We start from the raw sequence: 17,977 nt of genomic DNA on the forward strand, positions 1-17,977 counted from the left end.
CAGGAAATGTCCAGGAATAGAAGGAGGAGAAGAAGGTGCAAAGAGGAGAAAAAGAAAGAAAGAAAGAAAGAAGAAGACAAGTAATTTCCTCTTGGTCTTTTGTTTCTCCTCTGCAAACGGAAATTGTCTCACACTTCCAAAACTTTTTGTCTCATACAACTAGAGAAATGTCTTGGGCCGGGCAGAGCATCAGCTGGTGCTGTCAATCAGGCACCAAGCAGGCACTCAATTAAGGCAGTGACATAAGTTGAACGGCATGGAAGTTTAAGTCACACTGGGGCCCTCCGGGATGACTGAGAGGGGTGAGAGGAGTCTAAGATGGAAAGAGGAGATGGTGCGGATCAAAACATAAAGAATAGTGGAAGGAGTGTTAGGGGGGTAGGAATAAAATAAAGTGGAGGAAAGGTGTTGAGTGGGGGGGATATAATGAGACAGGGCAGGAAAGAGAAGGGGAGGAGAGGGGGAGGGGGAGTTGGAATTAAATGGATGATTAGTGCGGCAGGTGTGTCAATGGGAATGGATTCAAAACTGCAATGAAATGCAGTGAGCAGGTGAACCTGCTGCTTTCACATGTGCTCACTGATTGGTTAGTGTTTTTGGATTTGTCTGTGATAGCAGAAGGCCAAACTGAAATGGTTGGATACCAGATTAATTGGCTCAAATCATTGTGCCACAGTATTTGTCTTAAATTCAGACAGACGTAGACGGCAAACCGGATTTTATTTTAGTGGACGAGAGTAAGACGGTAAAATTACGTGAGGCCGACAGAGAATACCAGCAATGCTAACGGTACAAAGTTAAAATATTAAAACCTTTTGCTGTGCTCCACGACAAAATGTACAAACGGATGTTACGTAGCCCCTTCACACATGGCGTGAACACGGGAAATATGACAACGAGAAGCACAAATGATATGTTTAGAACTTCAAATTCAATTGAGATATTATAAGAAACTACATGGATTTCTAGAATTATAACATAATAATTTCCATTCTAATTATAATAATAATAAACTTTTCAAAACAAAGTTATAAAGTGCTTTACATGGATGAAACTGGATTAAAAACAACTCAATATAATACAAAACAATAAAATAATACGAAATGTTGAAAATAAAAACAGCTTTTTTGAAAAGATCATTTTTGAGAAGTAGTTAAAAGGTGTCACTGATTCTGTAAGCCTCAGACTGCTAGAGACCATCGGTTCCCTGAAGTAGTCACTACCTTATATTGTAAGCATTTCAAAAGTCATTTGGACATATGTAAGTTTGCTGCAGCTTATTAATGTGAATGCCTACAGCGTTCTAATTATCGCATATCGCACCCCCGTTCCAGCTCACAGAGTCACTCCAGTCCCCTGCATTACATCAAGAGTGAGATCCCATTCATCATGAAGTGTCAGTGCCTGCTGAACTCATTTAATTGCGTTCTACCCCTTGTGAAGAGCAGGTTGTGTTAAATAGGTTCACATTTAAATTTAGCAGGAAAAGTTATTACTAACTAGATATCCAATGAACTATTCTTTCACACAAGAGTGTGGAGTGGCTTCCAGCAGGCAGCCAATCAAAGGTAAGATTCTTATAAAAAGATGTTGGTCAGGTTTACTTGTGCCAAAAATTCAGAAAGATTTTGTTTCATTTTAAGTCCATGCTAATGGCCATGTCACAGGAGTCACAGGAGTCACAGGAGTCACAGGAGTCACAGGAGTCACAGGAGTCACAGGAGTCACAGGAGTCACAGGAGTCACAGGAGCTCGGAGCGGAACTACTTGCATTGCAACATGTGGGTAATTTGGTTGAACTGACACTCAGTGTGGACGGACAGATTTTGTCACCACGATAGTTTCACAACCGTGCAAACTTAACATGTGTGTAGTTGAGAGTTGATGGTCGAATTTGAAGATGGCCGTGGTCCAAGCAAGAGGGGTGAAGGGGCCATTGCCCCCCCCACTTTAAGCCCCTGGCCCAATTTGGCGTTGCAACTGAATCCATCACAACATGGTCTCTAGCGTTTCTTCTATATGAATGCAAATTGGATTCATGTTAGCAGCATTGCATGATTCAGCATCATGGTGTAGAGCAGGGGTCTTCAACATTTTTCGGGCCAAGGACCCAAACTGGTGTAGCGTGGTGCAGGGACCCCCTACTGTATATATTGTACACAAGAGGCTTGAAGAAATCTGTGCGACGCGGGGGACCCCCCCTCTCCTTTCCTCCACTCTGTCTCTGACTGTAGGTGTGTGTCGCCACCCTTCACGAAGTACAGCGGAGGAGGGAATGTGAATACGCAAAGCAAAATAATAAAATTGTAATAATTTCTTTGGGTTTTTTAAATCTTTTTTTTTTTAATTGCTTTATCTACAAACAATTTTGTGACCCCCATGCAATACTAACCCCCTGTTGAAGACCCCTGGTGTAGAGAGCACAACATGGCCCTCGACTTCGTCCAACTTTTTCATTTTGGCATGAGATGAGATGGAGTAACTTTACAAGACCCAAAGGGAATGTTTCCATATAATATACAAAACTTAAGAGTCACGATGCAGTGCCATATAAACTGCTTCACATGATAGAAAACTATATTGTTTTTGCCCTTGCCCCTCAGACAACATGAGTCCGCCATTGTCTGTCCTCAATCTGCCATGTCTTTTATAAGTGGCTCCGATTTTCTTTTTCTTTTTTCTGTTATCTTTTAAAAATGAGCATTGTCTCTTATTAATTGAATATCTTGTGTGCATGCTTTTTGATCTCAAGAGAACTGGCCCAATAGAAGTTTTGAGCAACCCCAGCTGCTCTAGTTTCCATGCCAATGAGACAGTACTCAGGGCATAAATAGATTTCCAGAGGAAGAATTGAGAAACTGCAGAGCCTTAAAATTCCAGAGTGTACACCAATATCAGCAGAGATTCGTGGATTGACGCGTCTGTCTGCTGGTCTGAATTGGAAAGGAATCTTTGGCACTGTGCATTTGATATTAGATTGCCTCTACCCGATAAATAGAACTTCTCATTCTTTGTTCTATTAATAGTGTATTTGTTTTGTCGCCACGGTCTAGAGATGTCTGTCAGCCCACCACTTTGGTTCTATAGTATCTCAACAATTACTTCATGGATTGCCATGAACATTGGCTCCCCAATGAAAAACAAAAGTTTGATTTTCTTTTAACCTTCCATCAAGTCAAAAAATTGTATTTGTTCTTTGACCAAATACCTTCAAAACTAACAACATTCGGCTTCAGCTGTACTTTGTATTTAGTGCTAACAAACTAAACTTAGATGCTGAGCATGCTAATAAATACCAGCTAGCATATTAGCACTGTCAATGTGAGCATTTCAGCATGCGGACGTAAGCAAATCGTTCAACTCTGTCCTGCTGATTTTACAGACATGTCTGAACTAACCGCAGCTCCTGAACTCGCTCATGGACTCATATCTTTTGTCAAGCCGTGATGTTAAACCTGTGAAGGAATTATAGGAAATAGCTATAGTGTTCGCTAAAGGCCGCATTGCATAAACAACTAGATGAGCACTCGAAGAGCGCAGACCTCCCTTGCGATGTTAACGTAAGTAATATCCGCCCTGTGATTCTGATTGAATGGGTTCTTCCTTGGCCCATGCTTCACCCTTCCACCAAGTTTCTTACAAATCGGGTCAGTAGATTTTCAGTAATCCTGCTGACAGCCACACGGACAAATGGTCAAACGGACAAACTACTCTTTGGAGGAGGTGATGATATTAGATCGTTTTTCAAAACAACGACAATCCTTATATAGACATATGAAGCGAAACACACAACATATAAGCAAAGTTATGTTCCAAGGCTGGATTTGTACTTATTTGCCTTATTACAAATGTAAATGGGAGTTTAAAGTTGTTCTTACTTCTGGAACAGAACCCGAAAGATTCAGTTTGACTTTGACTCTTTATGGAGTCTTGCGATTGATTGACGTACTAATTATGGGTTGCTTATTTGTGGCTTTATGAGAAGGTTTTGTTTCTTTAGTTGTCGATGGAATGAGATGGGGTACAGCTGTGTGAGGTAACAAGTCCATTTGCACAGCTCTTAAGTTACAGATGTCATAGGTGCAAGGGCAAGTCTGCTGCAGTGAGGACAGGGAGACAGGCAGATAGATGGGTTAACGGACACTGCTGGGAGGTGTTAATGTTATGTGTGCGTGTGTGTGATGTGTGTAAGCGTGCATGCACTCCTGTTCTTGTGGAGTATGGGAAATCAAGTGTCAAATCATCTGCACTGAGATGCTCTGTTGATCCTCTGCCAAAATAACCTCCAGCTGCCTGATGCCTGCGCTGTGTTTTCTTTTTTATAAATGTCACTGAGCTTGTCTGTTATCTAAATATGGGGGATTGGCGAGCGTGCCACACAAGGGGATGTCCATCAGGAGATTGTAAGAGAGCACAAAGTAAAGTTGGGTTTGATTGGCTGTCTCTTGTCTTAGGAGGGGGTCTCTTGCCCAATCCTGATCATTTTCAGTAAACGTGAAGTGGGATGAGAGGGTACTTATAGGGGGGAGAAAAGCCACCTGAACTGTCTAGTTTCCCACTTTCCCAGACGTCTGTCTTCTTTACTGCTGTCTGTTGTTCAGCACAGCCGGCCGCCATGGTAAGAAACCGAAAACTGAGAGGAGGGTGAAAGGGAAACGAGAACGAGAAGGACATTTTAGTTTTGATGAATCTTTGAGGATTTGCTTTTGTTTTCAACTGATGAGGACAAACAGCAGATGGCAGAAGATGGAGTTTATTACCACAGTCACCCAGCAAGTCCTGCTCTGCAGCACAGCTGGCTTTTCAGCTGGATTTATTTACAAGCGCCGTTTAACTCTTGGAATTACAGACTTTTTGGGGGGAAATTAATTTGGGGCAAATACTTATGTTTTTATGATTTATTTTTATAAACAACAGAAAAGTCTATTTTCCTGTCTGCAAACCTGCTGTTGGAAACGTCAGTGTAAATACTCTTCTGTAACTTCACTTTTTTTTAGCAGACTGATTTTGCTTGATATTTAGATTGGAGTCACTAAATATAGAATGCGCACAGCTGAGTCAAGTGAGAAGACCTGCTGCCTTTTCTGAGTTTCCAAATTTAGGACATTCACCTTGAGAAAATCCCTTTCAAATCCTCTCCCAAGTATCGCCTTAAAATAGCTGCATAGTGAACTAATGAGTGGGTATGTGTGACGAGGTTCTGTCAAATAAACAGGGAAAGAGGTAAAACAAATGTACTGTCCTCTGAACTCCCAAGGAACAGGGGTCTTTATAACAATTAAAGGAGAATACTACTCAATATAAGTATTGCTATGCTTTGATCAACTCCAGTGAACCTTTCTCAACAACGTTCCTCTTAGAAATTGTTAACAATGCTTGGTACAAGCACTGAGGGCGGTTCTTGCTTTTTTTTTTCTTTTTTTTTTAAGATAATTGAACTTGTTTGCTTTACAAAAAAGTTATGTCGAGAAAGATTCCTATTGGAAGTATGACCTACATTACAATATAAAGTTGTGATGTCATCAGGCATTAAGTCTGGATATAAGAACTAAGTGGAAAGATAGTAAGAGTGGGAGAACAACTGAACAGCAGAGATTAAACGGGAACTTTTAAGAAAACAAACATTCAGTGGGTCTCTGTGCATCATCTGTGGAGCAGCTCCACACTTTATACTTGATGATATCACAAGTGTGAGACTTCACTGGTTTCTGACTTTGAGAGAAAGTAGCTCATGTTCACATATTGATGGAACTTTTATAAAGCCATTAAAATAACATCTTAGAACTTTTAATTTAGGTGGTTTTCCTCTTTAAATCTACAATATGCCATCTCAACCACATCTTCCTGACCAAACAAAAATCCTAAATGTGGGAATAACATGTTTTACATCGAGTAGTGTTCCCCTTTAAGAATCATCATTCAACAAATGCAGACAGCTGGCAGAGGATTAAACATGAATTCCTACCTGACGCGAGGCTATTTCCAGCCCTTGGCCGTCACTTTGTCAATGATAGTTCTGTCTCTGGCTTTAGGTTTCTCTAGCTCCAAGGAGAAACAGGGCTTAACTATAAGCAGGTAGAGTGACCACAGAGTACCACTAAGGAATGGTACAACATTTTGTGCATGTTTTATCCCTCTCAAACAATGTTGTTGTTACCTTCCATTCATTTGAATGAGTGTGAAAATCTATTTGTATCCCACGATTACAATGATACCAAAAATAATAGCAACCCAGTAATGCAGCTTAAAAGCAGATATGATGTTTACCTGTGATGCTTAAGTCAAATAAGATTCAACTTGTAACTTAAAACCAACGGCAAGGTAGCAAAAAAAAATCTAAATTGCTTTAATATGCCTTGAAAGGTGGTCACCAGTAATGTACAGTACATGAATTGTAGTTGTTGAATTGTTACCGAGCAGACTCACCGGTTGTCAGACCACAGGGGGCTAATAAACTTGTGCAAGTGTTTGAGAGCTGTTGAAGAACAAATGTGTGATTGTGTGAGTGTTTGAGAGCTAATGACAACATGACTGTCTTCTTTGCCACAATCACTCCTTACATCCTGTTTTGGTAATGACATGTCCTATTTCAGGTGCAGGTGAATACAGCTGACTTAACATAATGTCTCTCTCTCTCTCTCTCTCTCTCTACCTCTCCTGTCAATCTTCCACCATTTTTTATTCACCTCTCTTAAGCCCACTGACGCGCAAAGCGATGCCCGTTCCTTCCTGACGGAGGAGATGATTGCAGGTCAGTCCTTTTGTATCTCTACACTACATGCATCGTTTAGTGCACTTAACTTACTTATTACACTTAACGAGGTTCCTCCACTGATTTCATATGAACATTCTGCTGTTTGCAGTGCTTCAGGTTCTGGTTCTAAAATATATGACGATGGCCTTCTCACTACAAAAACACAAATACACCAGTGGCCCTATGAGTCAAACTATTGTATGACGCTCCACATACCTCTCTAGCGTCAGTTTTACATGTGCAGGGCTTCCTCTAGGCCAAAGTAATTATGACTGGATGTTGGGTGGATGGATGGCTCCAACTAACAAAGGACTATCACCCAGGAGACCACTGTTTGTGTCTCTTGTGAAACCAACATTGACTTATTTTAACTTTTGTACTTACGTTTAACATAAGTACAAAGGTTAACTTGCATGACATACTTAACTTACATCCCATGCGTAACGTACTTATCTTACGTATGCAAGAAGAAACATAACAAACGTACTTATTTGAACCTAAATCACGATATTTTCCTAAACCTAACCAAATACTTTTGTTGCCTAAACCTAACCAAGTAGTAACATAATGTACTTAACTTACGCCACATATGTACCTTTAACCACTTGTTGAAGTCTATGGGACTATCCTGCACGTTAAAAAATTACGCCAAGAGGGTCCTGACCAAGCGGACGAGTTGGGAGTCAGAATGTTATGGAACGGCGGGTCATTTGGACTGAACAAGGGCTGTAAATGGTTTTATGAAAAGTGTTCAGGAAATACTAATTGACTGATTTTTGTTCATTTTTGTTCCTTTGTGCCCTTTATATTTGGTAATACATAAATCACATGTTGCCACTTTTTCCTTCGAGGCTGCTACTATAACGTTCCTAACATTTAAGCACAAGATCAGTTTAGACATGTCCAAATTTGAACTATTTCCCTCTCTCGTGCAGAGTTCAAGGCCGCCTTCGACATGTTTGACACAGATGGTGGCGGTGACATCAGCACCAAGGAGTTGGGTCAAGTGATGAGGATGCTGGGCCAGAACCCATCGAGGGAGGAGTTGGATGCCATCATTGAGGAGGTGGATGAGGATGGTGAGAACATTGTATGATCAACAAATGGAAAAAGGACTTCACAAACCTATTGCCTAGACATTTAGGTATGGAAGGGATCGGGCTAGTTGCTTGAATTTATTTTTTGTTGCCTGGTTTTTTCAGTCCAGAAGTGACATAATTACTAAATTATCCACACACTGAGGCATACATTAGATACAAAAAGGAAGCCATAAGAAAACTACGTGTTTTGTATGACTCCTGCATGTTAAAGAGGTACTCCAGGATTAAGTATTGTAAAGTTGGTGGAGAGAGAGATTGAAAAAGAACAGTGAAAATCTAAGCGGCAGAAGATGAGATATCCTGACTTTTAGTCCCCAAAATGTCTCCAAAATCATTGAATACTACCATTCCCATAATGCAACTCAATAGCATTTTAAATAGTACCTACCTGCCTGCTAAATGCCCTCATTGCATGCTGTAAGTTTATGACGCAAATTTTCAGTTAAATATTTGATGTCTCAAGCTTTTCTCAAGGTAGCCCTAGCCCTACTCCCTCCAGAGATACATAAGACTTCATGCAGCTGTTTTCACAGGCTGAGTAGGTTTCCTTGTGATGTGTAAACTGTAAAATTGGTGCAGGGCTCCTTTAAGCGAGGATTCTAAAGACCATTTGGGTAATAGTTGTTATAGTAGTAAATAGAAAATCACTTGACAAGACAGGGAGGTTTCAAGAAATAAGTTATGTTGCACCTCATCTCAATCTACTTGCTAGAATGTGATAAATTGCTGATAGGATTGTTTAAAACAAACAAACAAAAAACTAAAGAAATGGAGATGGGACTCGTGTGTCGCTTCTTTCCCGTGTCATCACCATTGGCTTTGCTCCTGCTCTCTTCCTCCCCAGGCAGCGGTACCATCGACTTCGAGGAGTTCTTGGTCATGATGGTGCAACAGTTAAAGGAGGACCAGGCTGGGAAGAGTGAAGAAGAGCTTTCAGAATGCTTCCGCATTTTTGACAAGTACGACACGCAACACTAGCAGAATTTTAGAATTAGAATCAGAGCCTGCAGGGCGTGTAAAAGTTAAAAGTTGTAGATCATTCTGATCCTTAAACGAGCAATAACAGATTGCTTTGATTGTCAACACGGTACTGAAATATCATCATAAGGTAATATGGCGAACATGTTAGCAAACAGTTGCTTATTCAGAAATTCAGCAGTTACGGAGCAACATTGTCATTTGGAGTCGTGCTTATGGTTACCTGGCGGTCCAATATACAATATTTACTCTCTTTTAACTCTAGATTTGGTCTCCACAAACTCCTGGGGTAAATATCTGAGAGAGCCTTTTCACTGAAAACAGCGGCCTGCTGTGGTTATAGAGGTCCCTATAAGAGCGCAGAGAATGAAGAACAAAACTCAGTTCAAAGCTCTGTAAAGCTGAATGAAGCTGTGTATTCATCACTACGGAGCAACCCTTTCCCATTGGCACATTGTTTTCATTTGGTCATTTTATTGAAGTCGCTTTGAAGCTGCACTCATTTATATTTTTACATTATCAATGGATCAAGTTGTGTAAAGTGAAAAGGTTAATGTTTTTCAGCTCATTGTCTTGGTTTTCTTGCTCACATCACTCTCGTCACTTTTTCCAGCCACAGAAGGCAAAAGCTCTAAAAATAACAACTAGATTATGACACTGAGCTACCCAGCATCAAATGACAGACAGAAGAGCTACATACAGAACTACATACAAAACTGTGACAGTATTACAGACTTGTCCACTATAGAGCACAGACCTTTATCAACTCGCATAATATATTGGTCACAGTTCTTCAGCAACCAAATATAAAGGATCCTCATCAAAAATGTTTTCTTATCAAATCAAATCAAATCAAATTTATTTGTATAGCCCAATATCACAAATTATACATTTGTCTCAGTGTGCTTTACAGACTGTACAGGTTACGACATCCTCTGTCCTTAGACCCTCACATCGCACAAGGAAAAACTTCCTAAAAGAAACCCCAAAATTAAAGGGGAAAAAATGGAAGAAACCTCAGGGAGAGCAACTGAGGAGGGATCCCTCTCCCAGGATGGTCAGACGTGCAATAGATGTTGTGTGTACAGGATAAACAACATAGTACAAATACAACATTTGACAGAAATTATGTTGTGTTGGAAAAAAAAGAAATAGAAAGTTTGGATGAATCCAGGAAAATGTCAATAAGGCTTCCCGGTGTCCAGCAGGACCAGGTCAGCAGGCGCTGTCACGATTCATGATCCTGACGTAAACTTTATCAGTGGCAACCTGCCACATGAGAGACAGACACTCCGGGGATGATACCCCGGATGGTGAGTTAGTAACATACATTTACACATACATACACTTATGTAATGCAAGTCATAACTGTCTATTGTTATGTGACTTAAATATCACTATTGTATCAAAAATACAGCTTACCCACAGGCCACAGTTATGGCTGTTAAAATATACAAGTATTGATGGAAATCTGCGTGAACTTTAAATATAAAGCAGACCTTTGAACAAACATGTCCAGCGTGTGTTTGCGTGGTGATGTAAGAGAGCAGAGAGGTCGAGGGAGTCGTATTCACAACGTGAATTCAATGTTGCTTTTCATCCTCAGGAACGGAGATGGTTTTGTGGACCGGGAGGAGTTTGGCGATATTCTCCATCTCACTGGAGAGCCAGTGGTGGAGGAAGATATCGATGAGATGTTCGGTGAAGCAGACACGAACAAAGATGGAAAGATTGATTTTGATGGTAAGATACGTAGAAGTGTTTCTTCACTCCTTGTGGACTATGTAGTAAAACGGTGAATTTTTACACTTCTGTTCGGAATAACCAAACAAGACATAAGGTATTAATTAATATAAGTATTAATAAACTTCAGAGGCGCTGGTAGGCAGATATTTTACATTTTTATGCTAAAAAGTATGCTCTAACCCTGCTCTGTATGAAAAGTGTCACAGGATCACCTCTGTTGTGATTTGGTGCTAAATAAAATTGATTTGACTTAATATAAGATGACCAGCTGCTGGTTAGACGGTCAGATATAAGAGTGGTATCAAGATCTTTTAAGAAAGTAGGCTAACTTCAAACAGTTACATTACAAATAACATACAGATAAATCAACAACACAATATAGACAGAGCTAAATAACAAAGGAAGTATACTATATATGAATATACTACATATGTGTGCTTGTAGTAGCATCAATCTCTCATCGGCTCGTCTAACTCTTGGTTAGAAAGCAAAAATGTATTAAGTATTCCTTTATATAAGACGCTATAGATACAATGTGTCGTATTTAGTGGCATCTAGTGTTGAGGTTGCAGATTGTAACTAGCTGAACACCCTTTGATAACTCCTCCCGTTCCAAGAGTATAGAGAACCTGCAGGGGTCAAAGCCCCTCTCTAGAGCCAGAGTTTAGTTTGTCCATCAAATCTCAGTTTTCCTTCCTATTTAGAGAAACATAAATCTTGATATAATTACACAGCTCTCTTTATTAACTTCCCCTTTTATCAACCTCAAAAACAATACTGGTGGACTTTAAGAGGACTACAGCTCACACCGTCACAAGCCGGCTCACACGGACAGGTTCCTTCTGTGTTTAAATACACGAGGCATTTTAGCATGTGGATGAAAATGATACTTGAGTCTGTGAGCACATGAGCAGACACAGAAACATTAGTCCTTATTTCATAATGATTACAGCTAAAACGAGCAGACATGGAGTGTTTTATGTGCGACAATTATGCGTCACAATCACGTGTTCTCCACGATTGAACTCAAACCCAAAAGCTCACGTGCAGGCTTTGTAAACACACTGAAGACGATAGTTATTCTGGATTGGTTGATCGACTGTCGCCTTCTTTTTCTCTGCAGAGTTTCTGAAGATGATGGAGAACGTCCAGTAATGAGGCCAGCTCGACATTCCTTGGTGAATCTTCCTCAGAGAGAATGCAAATGATGGAAATGTACTCAGAGCAAACTGTAAATGATATGAAACCTTGTGTAATTATGAATATGATGTTGTTTCTAAGACGTCAAAATGGATACAAGTGAAATACCTTCACCCCCACCCCCACCCTTACCCCTCTTCCCCTTCTCATATGAAACCCAAAGGCTCGGTGGAGAATTCTATAAATATCCGTTCAAACCTTTTAAGACGAAGGCACTTTCCCCCGGCCGTCCTCCTTGAGCCGGCCACCCAGCTGTCCCCTTTGCAGCTGCTGTTTCTCCAGAAATGCTACACCAGTAGCTTAAACCCCCACCCTCCTCCTCCTCCTCCTCCCCCTCCTCAAAACTAAATATCTCCTCCACCCTGTTCTGTACTTTCTAAATAAATCCACTTTCTCCTTGTTCATCTTTGCAAATCCTTCTGCCATGCACGCCTGACACGTCTGATCTCATCTGAGTTTCTTTCTTTTAAAAATCTTGTTTCCTTTCTGGGACTTAGAAGCACACACATACATGCACACATAAAGTGATCATATGCACTGACACACAAGCACATGCACTTTCTACACCACCAAGAACATCCTACCTTTGCACACACACACACACACACACACACACACACACACACACACACACACACACACACACACACACAGATACAGCAGCCTGCTTGTCACCTGCATTTTGAAATACTTCTATTTGCACAGATGCTCCCATATACGAGTGTCTCTGCCTCATTTAAAACTGGAGAACTGTCATATCTTAAGGCTACGCCTAAGTCTGTCATAACTCGCTGTCTGATCTTCACATAGTGGTCTCCAGCACAGAATCCTCATCCATGGCTTGAGGCGGTCACAGAACAGATGAGTTAATTCTCCCTTTTGGAAAATGCAGGTCGTCCCTTCTGGGTATATAGCCTGCAGGCCCCCCACCACTTCTCCAAAGCACCATCCCTCCCCTTTCTTCATGACTGCTCCCCTCCTCAGCATCCTATCCTCCTCTCCTGCCTCTCACCTCAGGCCCTCCCTCAGGAACCGCCCACCATATAAGGAGCATCAGGTTGTGTTTTTTAGGCAATGTGGCACCCGGATGAGTGGGCACTTGCCTCACGTCCCTGTCCTCTCTAAGAACTGCCTGCTATTCACGGCTAAAGGGGTGGAGGCAGAGAGGTGGCGGGGGTGGGGGGTTGGGTGAGATGGGGTCCAGCTCCAGAGCATTTTTTCTCCCGGTTTTGAGTTTCATGCCCAGAATGAAACGCCATCATCACAAAACCCATATCTTACTTTAAAATCTTATGCTTCCCCTCCACTGTCTTATCCAATCTTGCAGCACTAATGAGCTGCAAGATATATAGTTTCATTGTTATTTATTTTTAAATGTTGTATATTTAAGTTTAGTTATTTTAAGAGATTGCCACTGAAAGCTGCTTTGTGGTCTTAATAAGAGGCTGGAAAATTACTTACTGCTGATTTTTAAGTGTATTTTGCTTTTCAGTATGAGTTATTTATCAGAATGTCACAGCTCTTCCTCACATCCTACCTCTGGTCATCTGAATTTTAACAAACCAGGAGACAGACACAGTGTGTATTAGTAGTAATATATTCTCTACATCTTTGCATTCTGTCTAAAACTTAATTCATTTTGCATGTCCATTGTTTCTACATTGACCCGGATCACAAAAAAATCCGCGTTTACCTCCTTTACATTCTCAACCCTGCAACTTAAAGAAACAAGAGCGTTCCTCTTCAAAGTGTGATTGGCTTGCTGTGCCCCCAGAACCCTACAAGTTCAGGATACTAAATCTGTAGGCCTGTGAGAGGCAGGGGGCGGGACCTGGCTGCTCCGTTTAAAGTGTGTCTGAAACTTCACTTGACGTCTAGTCTCTCTGTTGGGGTACACACGGATTGACCACTCCTTTGGACTTTTCTTTTTTTCCTTGGATAATTGAGGACAAAAAGCTAATCCACAAACATGGTAAGACCAAGTTTATGTGCAAATGGCCCGTTAAACTACGACTCCAAGTTGGCCGTCCAACCAGCCATTAGTGTTATAAACCATAATAACGAGAGCATGTGAATTTGAGGTTAATTGATTGAGTAATAAAGGCATGGCAAAGTGTAAAAATCATCGGCTGAGTTGTTGGGATGCATATTTCCTTCTGTTGATTTTTATTTAGAAATGTATCTGTTGGCTAAATGTGACTAATTTTTTCTATTTCAAGTTTATTATAGTAGAATTCATTCATAATAAATGCAAAAGAAAGATTCACATTTTTGTCATTTGTCAGTTGCAAATATTACTGATCCTGGTCGAGAGTTAAAACGGGGGAGCAGGGTGGGTGTCAGCTGGGAAGGTGCGGATTCTGCTTAAGTGACAGATTCCCAAGGATTAAATGTCTGCAGGCCATATACAGCGAGCGTAATGTGTTGAGCCTGAAATAGCTCAAGACTCCGTTTTTACCAAGCTCAAGAATCCTTGTGAGACTCAGCCACTATACGCTGCGAAAATTACTTAGGAAACAATGTTATTATCACACACTCTTATTGTACAGTAACATAAAAACATCTCTAGAATATTCCTCAATGTATCGTCTGTTCTGTGCGTAAAGGTACTTTTACTCTCCCTTGGTATCAGATAGATAGATACTTTAATGTATAATTTATTCATCATAGTTTGATGATTTTTTAAACATTTACAATAGTATTAGTAATATTCTTTTTTAAACGAATCAAATCAGCATTTACAGCATGGAAATGGCCATCATATGAAGTATATTTGAAGTGACACAGTGGCTCCTGTTTTCTTCCAGACTGACGCTCAACAAGAGGCCCGCTCCTACCTGAGCGAGGAAATGCTGGCTGGTGAGTACAGGCTATAGTAACGCGTTACTTTAGTAATGCTGGGGAACTATTAAAGTAACAAATTTCTCTCTGTGGGATGCAGGCAATACTTAAGGTGAAGTTGACATGTTGATTTGGGGTATATATATATACACATATATATACACACATAAAACAATTAAATGTATATATATATATATATATATATATATATATATATATATATATATATATATATATATATATACATTTAATTGTTTTATGTGTGTATATATATATATATATATATCTCCCAAATCAACATGTCAACTTCACCTATATATACAAATATTATATATATATATATATATATATATATATATATATATATATATCATATTTAAATAATAAAAAAAATCATATATGTTTTTTTCAAATATTATTATGGTGAGGGGTTAAGAGAGGATAAAGGGGAATATCGGTCTCAAAAAAAAACCCGGATCTGTGATACTGTATCATCATATGTGCAGATTGTTGAATACAATTTGGTAATAAAAAAACTTAAATTATCAGACCTCTAAATATCAAGGTGATATGGGTTATCCAGTTCCACATCATTTTATTTTAGAATGATTATAGAATGAGCTCCTGTGGAGAAGGCAAACCGTTTTAGATCCTCTGAGTGGAATCAGCCCAGGATACTCGCAAAGAGATGATCATCACGATGCCACGGTTGTTATAACGTATTACTTCCGTTATTCACACGGAGGTAGAATTCCCTGGTTTACAGTCTATAGAGAACTTCAAAGGCTTATTTTCTGTAGCGCAAATGTCCTACTGCAGTAAACTATTGTTCTTGAGTGAAACGTTTAGGAACAGTCAAGTAGACAAAACAGAGAAATGAGGCCAGTTTTTGAGTAACGAGCAACATTCTTTCAACTCTGATTTCTCCAGAGTTCAAGGCCGCCTTCGACATGTTTGACACTGACGGTGGCGGTGACATCAGCACCAAGGAGTTGGGTCAAGTGATGAGGATGCTGGGCCAGAACCCGACAAGAGAGGAGTTGGATGAGATCATCGAGGAGGTCGATGAGGATGGTGAGCGACGGATAATACCGTGTATCTCTGACAGCGTCCTATAGTGAGCAATGAGTGTTTTTACGCAAAGGCAAAACACAACTCCGACACTTTATACGTATTCCACATCAACTCGAATAAACCAACTGTGTATACTTGCTCAAATAAAACAAATGGGTTTATACAGCTACTTGGTTTAATGAAGTAACTTTATATAACATTATTTGGAACACCATCGAAATGCGCAAAGACAAGCGCATGCAGGACATGAATTGGACCTTTGGTCGGGCAGACTATTCTTTATCACTTATGTGGCTTCTTTATTACCCTCAGGTAGCGGTACCATCGACTTCGAGGAGTTCTTGGTCATGATGGTGAGGCTGCTAAAGGAGGACCAGGCCGGCAAGAGCGAGGAAGAGTTGGCAGAGTGCTTCCGTGTGTTCGACAAGTACGTTGACGCATAGAACGTGGTTCACTTAGTATTCCCTACTCGTTTTCCAAAGGCAGTATTTCATTTTCCTATTTGATCACGTGTTTATGTTTACCATCCTATACACTTGTGTGTTTTTGCGCAGGAACGGCGACGGCTACATCGACAGAGAGGAGTTCGCCCTCATCATCCGCAGCACCGGCGAGCCCATCTCAGAGGATGAGGTTGATGAGCTGATGAAGGATGGAGACAAGAACACCGACGGCATGCTGGACTTTGACGGTGAGTGCATGATGATGATGATGATGATGATGATGCAAGTGTTAGATCAATGTAAAAACGTTACTTTTCCAGTTATTAATTATCCAAATAAAGGACTTACATCGAGTGTGTGGCACTGTAAACAATTCACAGTAACTTGAGTGAAATTTACAAATAATTTAAAAACACTTTTCATCACTTTTTTGTTATATATTAAAAAATATTGCTGATCCAGGCAGGAAGTTAAGATTGGGAAGCTTGGTGGGTATCAGCTGGGAAGGTGCAGATTCTGCTTAGGCAACAAATTCCCAAGAGTTTACAATAACTTAACATTTTATTGAAAAAATATATATGTTTAGCAAAATTAGAGTATTCTTATATTTCTGTTGTACTATATTGTATCTAGTCCTGAGGTTTTAGTGTCTTTAATGTTGGCTACTTGGTGTTTTTTTTGTATATTTTGTGAATTAATAGTTTTTAACTTCTGAGCCTTGTCTCAAATGACACAATCTCAAAACAGATACCGTTCATTTGTTGAGGTCATTGAGATTGCTGCTGGTAACTGAAACTTCCCATCTCAAACACCCTCTGCCATCTCTCTTCTCTTTTTCAGAATTCCTCAAGATGATGGAGAATGTGCAGTAAAACCAGAAAGACTCATGGACATTCCTCCTCCTCCTCCCCATTCTGAACGCATCTGACACCCTCTCACACACACACACCCCCCACTCTCCCTCTCCTCTCCATCCTTATAGCCATCCTCAACAGACAGCTAGGGCACCCGGCGGGGGTTGCTGGGGAGGCTACACTCTTCCCCAGCTCGCTTGTGAATGCATACAGCCGATGGATGCTGCGCTGACGCTGTACCCTGTGACAGGACGGCAAGGCTGTAATGTGGAAATTCACTGCACACACCTTTTGCATGTGTTGACAGGTGTGTCATCAGCGATCGCCCCCGCCTGCTGATAAAGCTCTGATCTAGATGTAGATCTAGATAGAACAGCAGCCTTCTACCTGTTTCGTAGATCAATTAATTCAACAACTTCACTGTACAAAGAAGTAACAGAATAAATGAATTAACACATGCTCACTTGTAGTTGGTCTGTCATATTTATGGTCTGTGTAAAAAGATTTGTTTTGAGGAATATTAATAAAATCTGTTTGTTTCTTCTTTTTGTCCTTTTTGTTTAAACCACAGCCAATTTGGTTTTTATCACTGTGCTGAACACACTGTAGACCTTTTAAGTATTGATTGGTGTAACTGCTGTAACACAACAATTCCACAAGGATAACTTTATTAAATGCAAGGGCATGGGTCAAACTCTTGTACGGCACGTCATTCCTGGCTATAGACCCCGGACTGTGGTTAAGAAATGTCAGCATGCAGTTTAAGAAGGGTTCAAGCATGTGACATTCTCAGCACCAACAGTACACAATTCTCAATGAGTCCTGTCTGAAAACTTTAGAAAAAAGTGAAATGTGGCATTTTTAACTGTCTTGGTTTTCTCCAACTAACAATCCACAACTCCAAAATATTGAGCTCAACTGAAGAAAACAGCAAATATTCTCAATGAAAAGCTGGAACCAGAGGATTTCAAGAATCAATCTTCAAAA

General features: G+C 40.3%; 2 protein-coding genes and 1 long non-coding RNA gene across 3 annotated transcripts; 2 read left to right on the top strand and 1 right to left on the bottom strand.

The window, feature by feature from the left end:
- Positions 1-4,511: 4,511 nt before the first annotated feature.
- LOC115011251 (troponin C, skeletal muscle-like) lies at positions 4,512-12,180 on the top strand. Its single transcript, XM_029436327.1, has 6 exons — positions 4,512-4,618; positions 6,697-6,751; positions 7,690-7,833; positions 8,699-8,813; positions 10,439-10,575; positions 11,702-12,180. The coding sequence occupies exons 1-6, from the start codon at positions 4,616-4,618 to the stop codon at positions 11,731-11,733; spliced, it is 486 nt and encodes a 161-aa protein (XP_029292187.1). The 5' UTR covers positions 4,512-4,615; the 3' UTR covers positions 11,734-12,180.
- On the bottom strand, positions 11,300-12,678 carry LOC115011256 (uncharacterized). Its single transcript, XR_003832565.1, has 2 exons — positions 11,977-12,678; positions 11,300-11,807 (listed from the first exon to the last, which is right to left on the bottom strand). It is a non-coding gene; the product is annotated as an uncharacterized LOC115011256 (long non-coding RNA).
- Positions 12,679-13,640: 962 nt separating this feature from the next.
- Positions 13,641-17,534, top strand: tnnc2.2 (troponin C2, fast skeletal type, tandem duplicate 2). Its single transcript, XM_029436328.1, has 6 exons — positions 13,641-13,750; positions 14,586-14,637; positions 15,550-15,693; positions 16,006-16,120; positions 16,248-16,384; positions 16,977-17,534. The coding sequence occupies exons 1-6, from the start codon at positions 13,748-13,750 to the stop codon at positions 17,006-17,008; spliced, it is 483 nt and encodes a 160-aa protein (XP_029292188.1). The 5' UTR covers positions 13,641-13,747; the 3' UTR covers positions 17,009-17,534.
- The last annotated feature ends 443 nt before the right edge of the window (positions 17,535-17,977 follow it).

Source organism: Cottoperca gobio, chromosome 7 (genome assembly GCF_900634415.1).
Source record: "Cottoperca gobio chromosome 7, fCotGob3.1, whole genome shotgun sequence".
Lineage (NCBI taxonomy): Eukaryota > Metazoa > Chordata > Actinopteri > Perciformes > Bovichtidae > Cottoperca > Cottoperca gobio.

What these genes read in the sequence shown, in the direction of transcription:
- tnnc2.2 (XM_029436328.1), top strand. An exon ending in GAGCGAGGAAATGCTGGCTG is followed by an intron (nt 14,638 to 15,549) that starts GTGAGTACAGGC and finishes TGATTTCTCCAG; the next exon opens with AGTTCAAGGCCGCCTTCGAC. An exon ending in TGCTTCCGTGTGTTCGACAA is followed by an intron (nt 16,121 to 16,247) that starts GTACGTTGACGC and finishes GTTTTTGCGCAG; the next exon opens with GAACGGCGACGGCTACATCG.
- LOC115011251 (XM_029436327.1), top strand. An exon ending in TGCTTCCGCATTTTTGACAA is followed by an intron (nt 8,814 to 10,438) that starts GTACGACACGCA and finishes TTTCATCCTCAG; the next exon opens with GAACGGAGATGGTTTTGTGG. An exon ending in TGGAAAGATTGATTTTGATG is followed by an intron (nt 10,576 to 11,701) that starts GTAAGATACGTA and finishes TTTTCTCTGCAG; the next exon opens with AGTTTCTGAAGATGATGGAG.